This window comes from Balaenoptera acutorostrata, chromosome 14, assembly GCF_949987535.1.
Source record: "Balaenoptera acutorostrata chromosome 14, mBalAcu1.1, whole genome shotgun sequence".
NCBI lineage: Eukaryota > Metazoa > Chordata > Mammalia > Artiodactyla > Balaenopteridae > Balaenoptera > Balaenoptera acutorostrata.
Window position 1 is genome coordinate 16,130,571 of NC_080077.1, and position 17,448 is coordinate 16,148,018.

At 43.2% G+C, this 17,448-nt stretch overlaps 1 protein-coding gene across 1 annotated transcript in view; it reads right to left on the reverse strand.

Moving 5' to 3' along the window:
• Positions 1–8,181: 8,181 nt before the first annotated feature.
• Positions 8,182–17,448, reverse strand: part of PPP1R14C (protein phosphatase 1 regulatory inhibitor subunit 14C) — an 87,613-nt gene continuing 78,346 nt past the window's right edge. The window contains exon 4 of the mRNA XM_007196929.2: positions 8,182–9,730. Coding sequence (XP_007196991.2) covers positions 9,656–9,730 — 75 coding nt within the window. The 3' untranslated portion in view covers positions 8,182–9,655. The remainder of the gene's footprint in view (positions 9,731–17,448) is intronic.

A 17,448-nucleotide genomic window follows, 5' to 3' on the forward strand; every position in this document is an offset into this window, starting at 1 on the left:
GAGGCTTATATCACAAGATGGGGGCCAAAAGATGTGATGGCCCATACACAGCCCTCACACACCCAGACCCTCCCCCTCAATAAGGAATCTGACAAAAGCAAAGGTGATTAAAGTTTAAGACCCCTACCAAGAGTATGTGCTGGGTAACTTGAAGGAGAACAAATGTCTGATTGTTGGGTCTCTGATGAATGTGGTGGAGGGTTGTGATGTGGAGGAGGGTGGGGGCCAAGGGGCCCCCCTGTGGCTGCTGAAAACTCTTCTAGTAGGTGCTGCTAACCCCACCCATCGTAACAACCTAAGCTTGCTTCCTATAGGAGTCTCTCTTGTAAAATAAGTGGCACTAAGGGAACTATATTCAATATCATGTGATAACTCATAATGGAAAAGAATTTTAAAAAGAATGTGTATATATATGTCTATGTATGACTGAATCACTTTGCTGTACAGCAGAAATTAACACAAAATCGTTAATCAACTATACTTCAATTAAAAAAAACAAATACAATTAGCGGCACTATAGCTTGGCCTCAGGGCCACCATTTAAAATGAAAGGGGGAGACCAGAGGAGGCAGCAGCATTATTTTTTTTTTTTTTTTTTTATAGCTACTTGATTTATTTATTTATTTATTTTTGGCTGTGTTGGGTCTTCGGTTCGTGCGAGGGCTTTCTCTGGTTACGGCAAGCGGGGGCCACTCTTCATCGCGGTGCGGGGACCGCTCTTCATCGCGGTGCGCGGGCCTCTCACCATCGCGGCCCCTCCCGTTGCGGGGCACAGGCTCCAGACGCGCAGGCTCAGCAGCTGTGGCTCACGGGCCCAGCCGCTCCGCGGCATGTGGGATCCTCCCAGACCAGGGCTCGAACCCGTGTCCCCTGCATTAGCAGGCAGATTCTCAACCACTGCGCCACCAGGGAAGCCCGCAGCATTATTTTAAAAACCGGAAATGCAGAGCGTGGTGGGCAAGCTCCATCCACTTTCCTGAGGAGACAATCCCATCTGACAGCTACAGGTAATTTAAAAGCTCTTGCGTAATGAGGACGTACTGTATAGCACAGGGAACTCTACTCAGTGCTCTGTGGTGATCTAAATGGGAAGGAAATCCAAAAAACAGGGGATATATGTATACGTATAACTGATTCACTTTGCTGTACAGCAGAAAATGACACAGCAGTGAAAAGCAGCTATACTCCAATAAAACAAAAACAAAACCAATAAATAAATAAATAAATAAAAGCTCTTGCAAAGCCTTGGGTGGAAAACCAATGCAATTTCCAGACTCAACCAATCCCGTATAAAGATCTGAAGAGTTAGTCATAAAACATCCACGGCAGACATTAACATTTACTTTCCCAATTACTCATAAATAACCCCCAAGGACTTTTCACTGAAACTCTGACAACATAAAAATAATGACCTCCTTGGTAATGAAGTTAGTATTTGAGGGAGTTGACTGGATTAATGATTGGTTATCGGTTTAAAACCTCTTCATTTCTGCTCGTTTTTCCCCAGACGGTCATCACTGAATTAACATTCAGTTCGATATTTGTTGTTGGCAATAAAATGGGAGTTTCAACTCTTAAAGGGTTTCTGCCTTCAGGGTCTGCAGCTCATTAGAAATATTGCTTTGTCTGGTTCATCCTATACATGGATGAGTCATTCTTGATATCAGGGAGGGGTAAGGGTGGGCGACTGCTTAAGTAAGGGCAATTTCTGTTCCAAACATTAAATGTGTAGCCTGCTTGTAGAGTGGCTTTATGAAGTATCTTTCACGTTTCCTCCACATAAAGATCATAAATCCAGCACCTTGGATTAAATGAGACTCATGATAAAACACGAACAAAAAGAGCAATTAAGAGCTTCCTCCTAGAAGTTATAAAATATTTTATGGAATTTAAATTCCCGGCCCAAATATAACACAATAACTTTCTTTCTTTGCACACCTAGGAAACAACAGAAGAATGTACAGAAAAGTGGTTTGTTGAGGGCCAGGGCATCATTCTTATCCTTTCTTCCCTTGGTTTTTTTCCCAGGGACAGGATGATAAAGTGTGGACTTTTCTTCCACTCCTTGCTCTGCACTGCACACCACTGTTCACATGCTTGTCCTTCACGTGTTTGTTTGATGACCTAAACAAGATGCTAGAAGGGATAGGAGAGGGAGGAGGAGGAAAGGTATTTCTCCAGGTGTTCTGTCAGCCCCAGGTGTGCACAGATTAGGCAAAGGGCTTTGGCCTTTGAAGCAGACCTGTGAAGCTGAACCTGTTCAAGGTAAATCTACACCAAAGGCTTGTGACCCTCAGAACCTATGGGCGGAGCTCACCACAAGAAGCAGAAGAGGAAAGGGATGTGGAACCCACCTCCCGAACGAGCTGGTGTGTGAGTAAGACGGGACCAGCTCCACCGGCTTCCCTGCCGGGCAGACTGATGCTTGCTTTGGAACAGCATCTTGGGGAGAAGCTAATATGCATGGAAGGAATTCAGCAGAGTAGAACCTCCCTCTGAGGATGAGGTGGGAAGGAAGGAGACCAGGACATCAGGGAGGTCTGAGGCCCAGGAGGGGAGGCTGGGCTCACCCCAGCTCTTCTGGGACAACCAGCAACCCTGGCTTCCTGCAGGGCTTGCAGCCTCCAGAGCTCGGGGTCCTGGTTCTTCACCTGTTCTAGGTATGGACATTTGGGGAACCTGAGGAGAGCCTAGACCCTCTCCTCCCCAAAATGTTCCCACCTCTCTGCTGCTCTTTGTGTCTCTCCTTTCTGGCACTCTTTCTCTCTCTCTCTCCCTGGCACATGATCTCTCTCTGCTGCTCTGTGTGTGGCTCTATCTCAGTCTAGTCTCTCCCTCTCTCTCTTACAAAGTTTCGGAGATGTTGAGGACCCCCTTAAGGCAGGGAGTTCTCAGCTCTAAAAGGAGCACACGTTTGAAACAAAAAATAAGTTTAAAAAAAAACCCAAACAAACAACTATGTTTTTTTTTTTTTTTTTTAAAAAAAAAGCAGTTTGGGAGGTTTTATTCAACTCCTCGGCCATCATTAATTTCAGAAAGAGGTGATTCTCTAAGGCTTTGGAGCAGTCTGTTAAAGAGATACAAGCCTACACTAGGGATTGTATATTTTGGTAACCCATGTTGGGAGTACAGCCAAAAACAGTGAGGTGCTGTGCTAAGTGCTATAAAAATACATTTTTAAAAAAGATGCATTGTCTTATTTATCCCATAATCCATAGCTCAGAAAGGGGGTTTGAGTCAGCAATGACCCCTTTTAAGAATCTAATCCACACCAGGAGTGATTTCCTACTATTGTACTAACAATAGGAAAACCAAACTGTAAATCACTTACCCTCAGGCAACTTGTGACCCAGAGGAGCGTGTGGGGTTACACTTTATATGGATCACCCTGCAATCTGGGAGCACCAGATATTCATTCCATGAGCTCACTTTGCTATTTCTGGGTTCAGTGACCACTGGGTAGACTGTGATACTGCAAATAAATTATGCTCACTAAACTGCTTTTGGAGTTTAATTTGGGAACATCAAGATGACAGGTGATAATATGCTACTCATTATTTAGGCACGTATTTTAAAGAGAAAGATGCAAGGCAAGAACAGCCATTTGCTTGTCTTCTCTACCTCACTCTAGAGTGTCGTTTTTCTGTAAATTAGGTATGTTGCTCTTCCATCAGCCCATTTTCCCTGATCTCCACCAGGCGGCATCCCCCTTTTGTTGCTAACAAGGAGGAGAGAGAATGTAGCTTTTGTGAAAGTAAATTCTGTCCACAGAACACCCATTTCCAGGCATAAAATCTCTTTAAAGAAAACTTCTGACCCTGTATAGTTGAAAATGATGGATCAGATTAGGGTCTAAACACAAGAAATTATCTACTAGTTACAAGAATGATGCAAATCATACTCAAAGAGACCAGGAAGACTGACCATTGTCAAGACTTGGGTAGGGTATGAGACTTGACCCTACTTCCAAGCTGACAAGTTAGCCCGTCCCAGCACCATGGATGCACCAAAGACCGGACACTCCTGGATCAGAGAGAGAGGACGGCTTATCACTCACAGCAACAACAGCATCCAGAGTAGCAGCATTTCTTGGCAGTGATTTTGTAAGTCCCAATTCCCACAGGGGGCTGCAAAGAAGGCTGGGTGACAACTGCACTTGCAGAGGGTTGCACTGTAGGAGAAAGAACGCTGAGCTTAAGGAACTCGCATTTTTACTTTTTATTTTTTTTAATTTTTTAATTTTCTGGCTGCTAAGATCCGGGGATCTTAGTTCCCCGACCAGGGTTCGAACCCGCGCCCCCTACATTGGAAGCGTGGAGTCTCAACCACTGGACCACCAAGGAAGTCCCCGGAACCTGCATCTTTTATAATGGGCAGTAAGCTCACGTGCATTTTGCTTTAGAGGGAGAAACAATCTCTATCCTCCAAGGCTGTTTGCTGCACATACAAACATATTGAAAACATTTGTCCATAACTAAGGCAATGTCTGCCCACAGACATGCAGAAACATGAGAGACCTGTGTAGAATTGTCTCCTTACAAGGATAACACTGAATTTATATATATATATATATGTGTGTGTGTGTGTGTGTATAAATGTGATCAAGTCAACAGCACTAACGTTAAAAGTGCCCTTTTTTAAATCCCCATGTTTGATAGGACTTCCTACCTCTAGAATACACCAAAACAAGGTGAACCCCAACCAGCAAGGTCATTTAATACACCCTACTTGAAGAGCCTAAAGTCAAAGGCAATATGTATCAGAGATAAATCTGGCCTTATTTATTCAATGGAGCCAATAAAAGCACCAGGAAAACAGATTTCCAGGACCTAATTTGCAGTCGTTCTCGCATCATTACTCTACTGAGATGCCCGTCTGGCGTGCTGTGGTGGGAACGTGCACACAGCCGAGAGAGGTGGAGAACAGTCCAGTCTTACACAAACAATTCATCCCCAGGCAAGCAACACCACAGTGGCATCAGAACCCTTAAGAAGTGAAGCATTTCCAGCCCTTGTGTCTGAGTCGGGGCGGAAGGGAACTCCATGAAGTCTGGATTGTTCTTTCTTGCTCACAGAAGACTGTCAGAAGCCACTCAGTTTTCACAGGCAAATTACAAACACATAGCTAGTTCCATCCCGAATCCCAAAGGGAATGGCACTAGCTCTCAGTAGTAACTCTCCAGGATCCTTTGGGTTGAAATAAATTCAAGGAAGAAGAAAACAGCAATGTGGAAAATCACCAGTCCCCCCTGTCTGTGTCCAATTTGAAACTGGCTTTCCCAAAGTTCCAATTACCAAATACACTGAGTTCTTCTGTGTTTTTGGACAGACCACAGACAAGGGGTCCTCCCCACCCACAGTACTTCCCCGCCAAGCCATCTTAAGCCATTTGAGCCATCAAAGGGTCCTGAGGCTAGTGCCCAAAGCAGGGGTGAAAGGAGGGGGATGACAGGGGTGGGACGAAGCTCCCGCAAAGTGCCTACACTCAGGGAAGGTCCCCCAGAAGCAGAGGGAAACCCCAGCATCTCTGAATCAGAAGCAAAAATGACGTGGGAGCGGGGGAGTGTCAATCAGCAGTCACACGAACAGGTGGCTCTGGGCCTGGGCGTCTCACCGAGTAACAACACCCGAGGGGCAGCAAAAAGAACGACAAGCTCAATCCCAGTGGGCTGGGCGTGGAGCAATGCCCAGAGCAGCGCTAAGCCACAGGGCAAACATCTGGCTCCCACTCTGACCGTGGAAAGGGACAAGGTCATCTCCCAGATGCTCTCCAACCTGCATCTCCAGGTGTGGGCCTAGTGCTTGGCTGGCTATCTCTTGGCTGTGGCCCCTTCTCTGTACCCCTCCGTGAAATGGTAGTCATGACTCAAAGAGGGCTCACGTTCCCAACCATTTAGTCTTCTTGGAAAGAGCCAGATGTGACCACACACTCTCCGACTGTTGATAAACTGATTCCGCGCAGCACACAGTCCTTCATGGGGACTCCAGGTTGTAAATGAAAATCAAATATCTGTGTGTTACAAGAATTGGAAACCACATTACCCTGGGCTGCTCTTTCTCCTAATTTTGTTCTCTCAGGAAACTGATGAAAGGGTGCTCCATGCGAAGCTGCTAAGGCCAAGCCCAGGAGCTTTTTGTTAGGGGAGAAGGCATGAGGGCCCGGAAACAGAGGGGCCGCAGTACAGAGCCTGGCTGTCCTGCGGCTCGGGAGCCCTTCGTTCTCAGGACTGACAGAGAACCGGCAGGTGGCCGAGGACCCCTCCGACCACAGAGCCTACCCACGCCCACCCGCCAGCTCAGGGGCCCGGCTCACTGTAGATGGAGTTCCCAGCTTTCACTCCTGCGCATGGGGCTGACAGTAACCCCTGTAAGAGGCAGATAAGCCTAATGGTCAAAGGGTTTGAATCTCAGCTCTGTAACTGTGTGACCTCAGGTAAGCTGCTTAACCTTTCTGAGTTGATCTTCTTATCTGTAAAGTGAGGATAATGCAACCCACCTCATGAGATTAATGTCGAGATTTAATGAGATAAGGCAGGTAAGCACTTAGCACGATGATCAAGAAATGGGAACTATTATTATGATTGTTGTAAATGACACCACTCCGTAAAGTTTAAACTTAGATTCCCCAGTGTTCAAGCGATCACTGGGCCAGAAGTTGGATACTTTGCAGTCATTTCCCTAGGGCTGTGCTTTAATTCCCCTCCAGCAGAAAACACAGGGAGAAATAGTTAATGTGCTCACGTCACAGCTGCCACCTGCCGTGACAGCAGAAGCAGGATGCCATGTGATCAGATGTGTGCATCAGACAACACAAGAATGACCCAGTGGCCCAGGGCCGCTCAGCCTGGGGACCTTAAAAAATGCCTAAGCTCTGCTCCTACAAATTCTGATTAAGTTGGTCAGGACTGGGGTCTAGGCATCAGCTGTTTTTAAAGCTTCCCAGGTGATTCAAACGTACACTCAGGTCTAAGAACCACTCTCCTAGCTGGGAAGGAAACAGTTGAGTTTTCTTGAAGAAACTTTTATCATATTTATTCAATTGGCAAACACCAGGGGCTTGATTTATAAGACCCAGTTCTAACCTCAAGGATCCTAGAGTCGAACAGAAGAGATAACAGGTGAATAGCCAGTAGTAATACCGTGGAGACATGCCATGAAGCTGTGCACACACTTAGGAGGGGTCCAATCCAGCTCTCCATAGAGCCTGTTGGTGGAGAGGGTGTTCCAGACCCAGGCAATAGTTTTAGCAAAGCTTTGGAGGAAAAAAATACAGAGAACCTTCCAGACACCCCAAGGAACTCAATATGACTGGACATTAGTCTAAGGCCAAAAGAGAAGGCTGGAGAGGCAGGGACCAATTCCTTGTAGGGAAGTCAGAAGGGTTTGGGTTTTAAGTAGGCGGGTGGAGTGATCAGAGCTGTCTTTGGGAACGATTATTCTGGCTACTGGGTGGAGAACAGCTCAGAGGGAGGTAAGACCGGCCAGGGGGAAGCCAATTCCAAGGTGGTTGCAGAAATCAAGGCAAGATTCCACCAGGGGCAGATCTGAGTGGCACTGGTGGGGGAAGAGCTTAGAGACTAAGGGTGTGTTGGGCCCGGGGTGGGGGGTCGAGGAGGAGGGTCCAAGCTTGTGGCTTGAGCGCTCAGGGGAGTCAGAGGATGCCAGTCCCTGAGCAAGGGCAGGGAGGAAAGGCAGGCAATGTGTGACGTGGTAGCATCAGAGGCCTTTGGAGGAAAAGTTCATTCTTATTTCCTCTGAAGACCGTAACTTGGGCTGGTCAAGCCTAACAGAAGTCCTGCAAATTCTCATTTTTCTGTACTCACAGGGTGCATGGGATTCTAACAATAATTGGAGTATCTGATTAATCTGAAATCTTGAGGATTTACACCAGATGGGCAAAAGGGAGTTTTAGTGAAATGCAAGGGGCATGGCCTGAGAGAGGCAGGCAGGGCCAAGGGCACAGAGTCACTTTCTGTTTCCTTCTCAAGCCGGGAATGTGTCCCGGCCCCTTTGTTTTCACTGCCTGATCTGGAGACACCTCAGGTGAGGTCTAGGATCAAATGACCAAAGACCTGAAAATGAAAAGCTAGAGAGAGGTGCTTGGTACCCTTGTCTGCAGAGCATCTGACAAAGTGAAATCATCACGTCAATGTTGTTTTTTTCCAAGGCAAACACGTAAGCAGAATTGTAAGCAGCTTCATTTATTTGCGTAAATAGCTTGTAAATAAATCATTGGTAAACATTACAAAATTAAATACATTTTCAAAAGCTTGCCAGTGTACGTAAAATTCACAAACATAGTTCTTTTAAAAAATAAAATATGTTCTGAGCACCCTTGATATAAAATGCCTGACCCCTGTCCTCTGACAGGGCCACCTAGAGACACCTTACAGTATGGGTGGTTTCTGTGGGGAGGCAGTGGGGACCTCCTGGAGGAAAGCAAGAGTTTCTCCTCTGACCTTTGACCCCGCCCACATCCATCCGCATTTTGATTCTTCTCCAAGGAGCTGGTATAGAACTGAGAGGGGCAGGGCAGGCATCCCAGGCTCCGCTCCAAGCAAAGGGATCAGGGTTAGGGCCAGAGTCCTCACCATATGCCACTGAGAGAAGCCAGAAATGAAATCTCCACCACGCTTCCAAACCAGCAAATGCTCCTGTATCCACTTTCTTGAGAGGAGGTGAGGCTTTCTCCCTTTTACACCATGGTCTGATGCTGCCCGGGCACCGAAGTGACCAGATCTACTTCTAAGGAGGAAGAAACTTAATCTGCTCACTTCCTTATGACCTGCTTTCATGGTGAGAGAATAATACATAGTATTTGGTTGAAAGCAGAGAATGAATTGCTACACGGCGCTTCCTTGTTCCACTGCAAAACACCACTCAGGTAGCATGGGCATTTCTCTAGAAATCTGAATAAACATTCAAAGAAAGGGTTCAGGAAACTTGAATAATACCACAAATGAGGCAATAAGTACATAACCTGGCAAAGCATCCGATTAACAAAATAATACAAAGTCCATAAATTAAGCCCTTGACCAACTCCACATTGTTGTAGTGTAGCTCATTAAAATAACGGATACACTGAATTCTTTCACTTTGGTGCATAAAGTGAATGTTGTAGGTCTCCAGCACTCACACGAAGAATACCTAGTGGCCTCTTGAAAACATACGTGCCGTGACCTCCAATGAAAGGACAACCACAAGTTTATTCCATCAATGTGAAATAAAACTCACATCAACATGTTAACTTAGTTGCCTGAAGATATATACAAGCACGAGAAATTCGACCTCTGAGTCAAATGTACAACTTAAGAAAAAAGTCTAAGAAAACCATCATCCCTGTATAGTTAGGCCCTAAACATCTGGTTTCTCCAAGAAGATGCCTGGCCCAGCCCAGCCCTGCGTGTCTGCCTGGTTTGTTAATCCCTGGTTGGGCTGAAACCAGAGTGGTGATGTCTTTGCTATTAAAATATCACACCAACAAAACCTTTAAAAACAACCAAAAAAAAGTAATGTTCTTGAATAAATGTCTAATAGATACCACCCCTCCCTACCCCCAAAAAAGTTGCTCATAAGGACAACTATTCTTTAATAAAAGTCTTCGTGAAGTCGAAATCCCTTCATGGGTCTCCAGGAGAGTTCCACCTGGTCCGGAATTATACAGTCTTCTTCTGCGGGGGGCTCAGTTTCCTCATGCCTCTTACCCGGGAGAGCAGCTCCTTGATAAATTCCTAAGAGATCAGAAGAAGTTATATGAGGGGGTCACGCTATTAAAATTTGGGTTTAAAATCTGCTTACAGTCATTGATGTCAACTGCAGTTAACCTTAGTTGATGAGCTTAGTTGGGTGTGTTAACTCAACTGGTACAATATAGGACATTTTTAAACAAATGAAGATGCTTAACCTTCACACCATCCTGCCTTCTCACTGTTGTACTCTTTGGAGAGAAAACCAAGCTGCCTTTACTCACTGACATTAACCACTTGGCCCCTGAAGGCCTATGTGGTTTAGATCAATTCCTCCCAACCTTCACTAAATCTTTAATCCGTGCATACAAATCACCTGGGGAGCATGTAGATTCTGAATGAGTAGGTCTGGTTGGGGCTGAAGATTTTGCATTTCCAACTGGCTGCCAAGTGATGCCAGCGTTAGTCTCTGGACCACACCTGAAATAGCAAGGCTAGACCAGTGGTCTTCAAATTTGAGTGCACATCAGAATCACCGGTTGGGGGGGACCTTATTATATAAACCAAAGAGTGCTGGGCCCACTCCCAGAGTTACTGACTCAGTAGGTCTGGGGTGTGGCCTGAGAATTTGCATTTCTAACTAACTCCCAGGTGACACCTATGCTTCTGGTCTCAGAATATTACTGAGAACCACTGGTCTAGATCACAGTAAGAGTCTCTTGACTTTATTTGACTACAAATCACAGTTTGAAAAGAAAAACAGACACGTTTACATTTACAACCCAGTACATACAAAAACATACCTGAAGTAAGAATTTAAAGAATGAATACTTACTATATGCCATGCACCCTATCGTTCCTATTCTGTTCTAATTTCATTTAAAAGGTAATGCTGGGGGAGACCCACTAAAATGATGTCGTGACTATTCATGGATGAAAACCCAAAGATTAAAGGACAACCTAGAATGCTTCCCACTTTAAACCCTCAGCAATCTTTCATTGTTGCCTCATGTATTAAAGTTTTTGCCTACCAAATGTCACATTTATTAGATAACAATTACTTTGTCCTCCTTTTTTATATTTGTTGAAGCAAAGCTGACAGCCAGTCAGACTTTCTGATCAGCAAAGGACAGCCAGTGCACGACAGAACTGCGCACAGTAGGGGCATCCCAGAGCGAAAACACTAAGGAGACTTCCTCTCCGTTACGGCCTCTGAAAAACAGCTCTCAGACAATCTCGCCTACCAATTACAACCCCTAGGCATAGCACCCAGACTAAATGGTCCCTGTGCTTCTCTCCAGCTCTAAAACACAATATGCTTAAATAGTATTTTATTAGCCACCACGATTTCTTTTTTTAATAATCTTTTTGCTATTATAAAAGTAACATGTGCTTTTTCTAGAAAACCTAGAAAATACAAACCAGCAACAATTACTCTTCAGAATGAACCACTATTAACATATTTTCTTCTACGGAAATTATTTTTACCTAATTAAGATCATACTGTATAAATACATCTTTTTTTCACTTAGCATTATGTCAAGGCTTTTTCCCGCAACATTAGTCTTTTTAAAAATTAATTTTAATGGTTATACGGTCCTTTATTATACGGATGTTCTACAGTCCGCTTAATTCCTCCATCACTGGATATTCGGTTGGTTCCTGGCTTTTCAAAATTATAAATAATGCCACAATTAACATCTTTGTGTATAAATCTCTCTCTGCAATTCGGATTATTCCCTTTGGAGAGCTATCCAGTAGTAGGTCAAAGGACATAAACATTTTAATCACCACTGTTTCTGAACTTGGACACAATGGAATACACGGGAGGTAAAATGACACCCTATTTTAGTTTTCTGAACACTACTTTTATCTAATTTAAGAACTTTCTAGGATGAAATAATGTCAAATTTCCCCACTTATATTTTCCCCACTTATATTAAATTTTCATTTTGTAAAGTTAAATGCATTTCCTGTTGCCCCCTTTAAACCATGTGGTTTAAACAATACATAGGATACTGAGCATACAGTTTTAATTTCATTGTTTTTGCAATCTCTTACTCAAATGACTGCTGTGAAAATTTCAGCACTGGAGTGTAGTTTTCCTTTCCTTTCTTTTTTTTTTTTTTTTGGAGGAAAGGTCAAAATCACAAACCTTACCATTTATCTTAACTCTGGTCATATTTCTGCACTATTTTAATAACATTTTTCATAAAGACCGTTATAAAAATAAAGACTAAAATCACATAAGGAATAATGTGCCCTAAGCTACAGACCTTTCTTTTTCAAGAGAAAAGCGATTTGGTAATTTAAATCAAATTCAAATTTTCTCCAAAAATTGGTCATGCTGTACATAAGTCTCAGTGATTAAAAAGTTTAAATAATGCATCTTATATTTATGATATATTGACATTAATGAAAAACTCTAATTTTAAGTTTTATATTAATGCAATTTATGTCTATAACTTAATATAACTGTATTGTACATATTTTAAACCATTCAATAAATTTGCATAATGAGATGCTCAGCTAAGTTAAAAAATAACAAGACCAATATTGATTCTTCAGAGAGAAACTTGATAACACCACTTGCACAGAAAGATTCCGTTGATCACAGATGATTCTCAAAGAAGATTCAAGGATCTCTAATCAAAAATACTGACTGATGGGTCTTGGCTTATATTACTCAAAAATACTTTATAAAAGTAACAACATATCTCACTCACTTCCAAAACAGATCACTCGGACTTGGGCTGGGGACACTAATTTAGCCAAAGAAGGACTGCCCCTTTGAAGAAATGACTTCTGAGTTGAAACTTGAATTAATAGAGAGAGCCAGCTTGAAGAAGATCTGGGGGTCTAGGTCATGGCACGTGTGCAGAGTCATCGCAGAGGAACAAGCAAGGAAGTGGGTGTTCCTGGTGCAGAAAGGCCAAGGTGAGCATGACGGGCGCCATGCTGGAGGTGCGAGGGCTAGCTCACCAGGGCCTTGTAGGCCACAGTAAGGCCACGAGGGAGTATCCTCGGTGTAACGGAAGACCACTGGAGGCTTTAAGTAGAGAAGCAACATCGTCTGGTTTAGGGTTTTAAAAGATCCCTTTGGCTGCTATGTGGAGAATGAGTTTTATGAAGACAAGAGTGAAAGAGAGATCAGTTTGGAGCTGTTGCAATGGTCCAGGCAAGGGATGCCAGTGACTTAGAGTAAGTCCATGGAAGCCAAAATGGAAATAAATGGGTAGATCTGAGATCCATTTCAGAGGCAGAGCCTAGACCTTGCTGCTGGACTGAAAGTGGGAGTAGGTGCAGGGAGCAGGAACAGGAAAAAAGGAAATTAAGGTCGCTGATCCTCAGCAGAACACTGGCAGAAGGGCGGTGATGATTACTGAGACGGGGGATAACTGGAGGGAAAAAACAACAAGTTTACAGACTTGAGTTGCCTAGTAGGTACCTGAGGGTAAATGTCAAGAAGTCAGATAAATGTAACTTCAGGTCTCAGCTCATGGCTGAAGACATAAATATGGGCATCACTAGCATCTAGATCAGTGGCTTTCACCTAAAAACAAAAACAAACAAAAAACCCTAAAAATCTCTATGTGATCTATCCATGGTTATAGCAACCTAGTACACAGAGATGCAAGAAGGAAACAAAAGTTTTATGTAAAAACATAACTTATACTACATGTATGATATTTTCTTTTTCTTTTTTATTTTTTTTTAATTTTATAGCTACTTTATTTATTTATTTATTTATTTTTGGCTGTGTTGGGTCTTCGGTTCGTGCGAGGGCTTTCTCTGGTTACGGCAAGTGGGGGCCACTCTTCATCGCGGTGCGGGGACCGCTCTTCATCGCGGTGCGCGGGCCTTTCACTATCGCGGCCCCTCCCGTTGCGGGGCACAGGCTCCAGACGCGCAGGCTCAGTAGCTGTGGCTCACGGGCCCAGCTGCTCCGTGGCATGTGGGATCTTCCCAGACCAGGGCTCGAACCCGTGTCCCCTGCATTAGCAGGCAGATTCTCAACCACTGCGCCACCAGGGAAGCCCGATATTTTCTATTCTATTTCATATTTTGAAAAAAATATAGGTCAAGACCACTTAATGGTTACCACCCATAGTTTGTAAACACAATGATCTAGACCCAGGCTATTCAATACAGCAGCCCCTAACCACATGTGGCTATTTCAATTTAAACTAATTAAAATAAATAAAAATTAAAATTCACTTCCTTGGTCACAGTAGCCACATTCCAAATACTCAATAACCATATACATCTAGTGGCTACCATATTGGACAATGCAGATATAGGATTTTTCCATCATCTCGGAAAATTCTATTGAACGGCACAAGATGACAATACTTGGAATCACAAAACCAGATGAGAAAACTTTGGAGGAAAGTGCAGATAGAGAGGAAGAAAAGGCCAAAACCAAGGCCAGAGGCCCTCTAACAAGTGAGATCTGGCAAAAGAGTTGGAGCCAGCAAAGACACCTTAAAAAGAAGAACCAATGAGATAGTGGAGAACTCAAGAAAGTGTGCTGTTTTACTTTATTTTTAAAATGTCTTAAAATTTTTTTTAATTGAAGTATAATTGATTTACAATATTGTGAAGAAAGTGTGCGGTTAAAGCCAACAGAAGGAATTGCTGATGAGAGGTTGAGTCAGTCAAAGACAAAGCTATTGGATTAGGCAAGAAAGGGGCCACTGTGTCCTGGAGGAGAGAAGTTTCAGTAGAATGGTTGGGATAGAAGCTCCCAACACTAAAAGGATTCCAGGGACTTTTCTGTAAACAGCTTTATTAAAATATAATTGTTATGCCATAAATTAGACATATTTAAAGTATAAAATTACTATGAGCATACCATCTGTACAGTGAACATAATGGACCTATCCAATACCTCCAGCAGTTTCTTCATTTCCCTTGGCAATCCTTCCCTCCTCCCCCTATTCCTCCTACCCCAGGAAAACACTGATCTGTTTTCTGTCACTATAGATTAGTTTGCATTTTTCTTGAGTTTTCTATAAACAGAATTGTAACACTATATACTTTTTAGTCTGGCTTCTTTAGCTCAGCATAATTATTTTGAGGTTCAGTGATACTGTTGCATGTATTAATAGTTCATTTCTTTTTTACTGCCAAGTGGCATTCCACTTTAGAGAAGTATCACAATTTGTTTACCCATCCACCTGTTGATGGAAATTTGAGTTATTCCCAGTTTGGGGCTATTACAGATAAAGTTGCTGAAACATCACGTACAAGTCTTTGTATGAGATATACTTCCATTTATTTTGGGTAAATACCTAGGAGTGGAATGGCTGGGTCATTGATCTGTTTATGTGTCTGTCCTTACACCAATACCACAGTCTTGATAAGTATAGATTTTTATAAGAAGTCCTAAAATCAGGTAATGTTAATCAGCCAAATTTATTAATCTTTTTCAAAACTATTCTAGGTCCTTTAAATTTCCTTAATAATTTTAGAATTATTTAGCTTGTAAATGCCTACCAATGCCTACCTGCATTAAATCTATAGATCAATTTGGAGAGAACTGACATCTTAACAATAATGAATCTTCTCACCCATGAAAATGGTATATCTCTACACCCATCTAAGTCTGGTTTAAGCAACATTTTGTGGTCTTCAGTGTACAAATATTACACATCTCCTGTCAGATTTATTCCTAAGTATTCAATATTTAATATTTATGTTATTGTGACTGGTGTGCATTTATTTCAATTTTTCATTGTTTGCTGCTAGTATATAGAAATATAATAGATTTTTAAATATTTATCTTGCATCCTGCAAGCTTGCTGAACTCACTTATTAGTTCTAGTAACTTTTTTGTACACTCTATTGGATTTTCTACATAGACAATCATGTTGTCTGTGAATAAAGACAGCCTAAGTGAGTATCAGCAGAAGAGAGGATAAGTGTATTATAGTATATTAATACATAAGAATGTTATTGCTTTTTTTCAGGAAAGACTATTGCCCTGCATTTGCAGTACTTGCATTCTCTTGGGATTCCAAAAAACTTGATTTGGGGAGAGCAGAGCAGCCTTGCCTAACTTCTTTGCAGTTAACACTTAATGCTTTGGGGTCCTTTACTTGGCAAGGAGAGTTGGTAAAGTGAGTAATACACTATTTTTGGAAGATAAGCCTGGACAGTTTGAAAATGTTAAGTTTGGGCACAATTATTTAACCCTGGAACTGCACCTTAAAAGCCAGCAGAGTAATAGAATGTTCTGTTGCCCAGGTGCCCACTGAAATTTATAAGGAATTCCAGAAGACACTTGAGTGTGGGCAGGTCTGCTAAGACAGTATAGTCTCAGGACCTGGGAGGCCCAGCGACCCTTTCAGGTTTCCTATGAGGTGAAGACTTGTCATAATGACACTAAGATATTGGCCTTTTTTACCATTCTCAAATAAACGGAGGATTTTCTAATGAGTGGAAAGCAGATGCCCATGGGAATCTAGATGTCTTACTAAAGAGATCCATGTCGGTTTCTAATGTATTCATGAATTATACTAAGGATGACTATACACATTTTTTAAAATGTTACTGCACAGGAATGCAATAAAAATGAATAAACTAGAGCCTCCTGTATCAACATGGACAAATCTCAGAAATCTCATGTTGGGCACAATAAGCAGGCTGAAGAAGAAAACTTGCAAAGTATCATTTATATAGTTAAAAAGCATGCGAGATAATCCATGTGCACACTTGTCACCCCTACTTGGTTGCAAGGATCCAACTCCTCTTTGTCTTCCTAGCATGGTGCTTAATACACAGGAGGTGCCCGGCAAAGGTTTGCAAAGTAAAGAAATGTGTGTATGAAGCAATTAATTCATACAGCTGAGGCATTAAAGTGAAGTAGCAGAGAGAGGCAACACGAGAATCTTTGTGTATCAATGGGGGAGGGTGGAATTGTACAAAGTATCAACTGGCTCCAGCTACCATGGAGGAAGGTTCTAGAGGTTCTCCTTTCAGCACCGGAACATTAGGCCACCTGGGGGAGTTAGGGAAAAGGAGAAGCACTTGGGGAAGAGCGGAGCCTAGGATGCTGGGGGTGGGGGGGTCAGGGAGGCATGCGCGCGCGCACACACATACAGAAGAGATCAAAGAAGCAACAGAAAGAAGAGAAACATTTCCAGTGACCCTGGAAACCTGACTTTATATGACATGCGGCCACCTGATTTACGGAGAGACTCCTAAGAGAGAAAGAAGCCAAAGTACACTTCTGAAGGGATCTGGCAGCATCATGAGAACACAAAGGTCCCTCCTCGCTCTGGAGTTTTGGCCGTGTGGCGCTGGCACAGGGCATGGCCTCGCAGTGGCCACACTCTCTCCGAGCTCTTGTCCCGGATCCCTCCTGGGCCCCGTGGCTTTCAGCTGCCACCCCCTCCTGCCTGCTGGGGTCTGCGCCAGAGGCGGCAGATGGACGCGCGTTTTGTAATTAACTCCATAGGCAGGCGTCTGGGACCCTTCCCGGGTCGCTCAAAGTGAAGTGATTCATCCGTTACACTCAGTCATGACACTGCTCTGCTTTAAGGAAGGTGGGTCCAACGGAAAGGGGGAAAAGGAGAAACCAGGGTATCACTGCAAGTCGCTGCTCTGTGCATGATTAAACTGCACTCGTGTTCTTTCAAGCATTTCAAGTCATTGGAAAAGATAAACAAGATAAATGGATATTATGCGGTAGCCCTTTGATTAGAAGTATTTCCTGACAAAAGGACTTTCCAAAGAAATGCTTAAAACCGCAGCTCGGT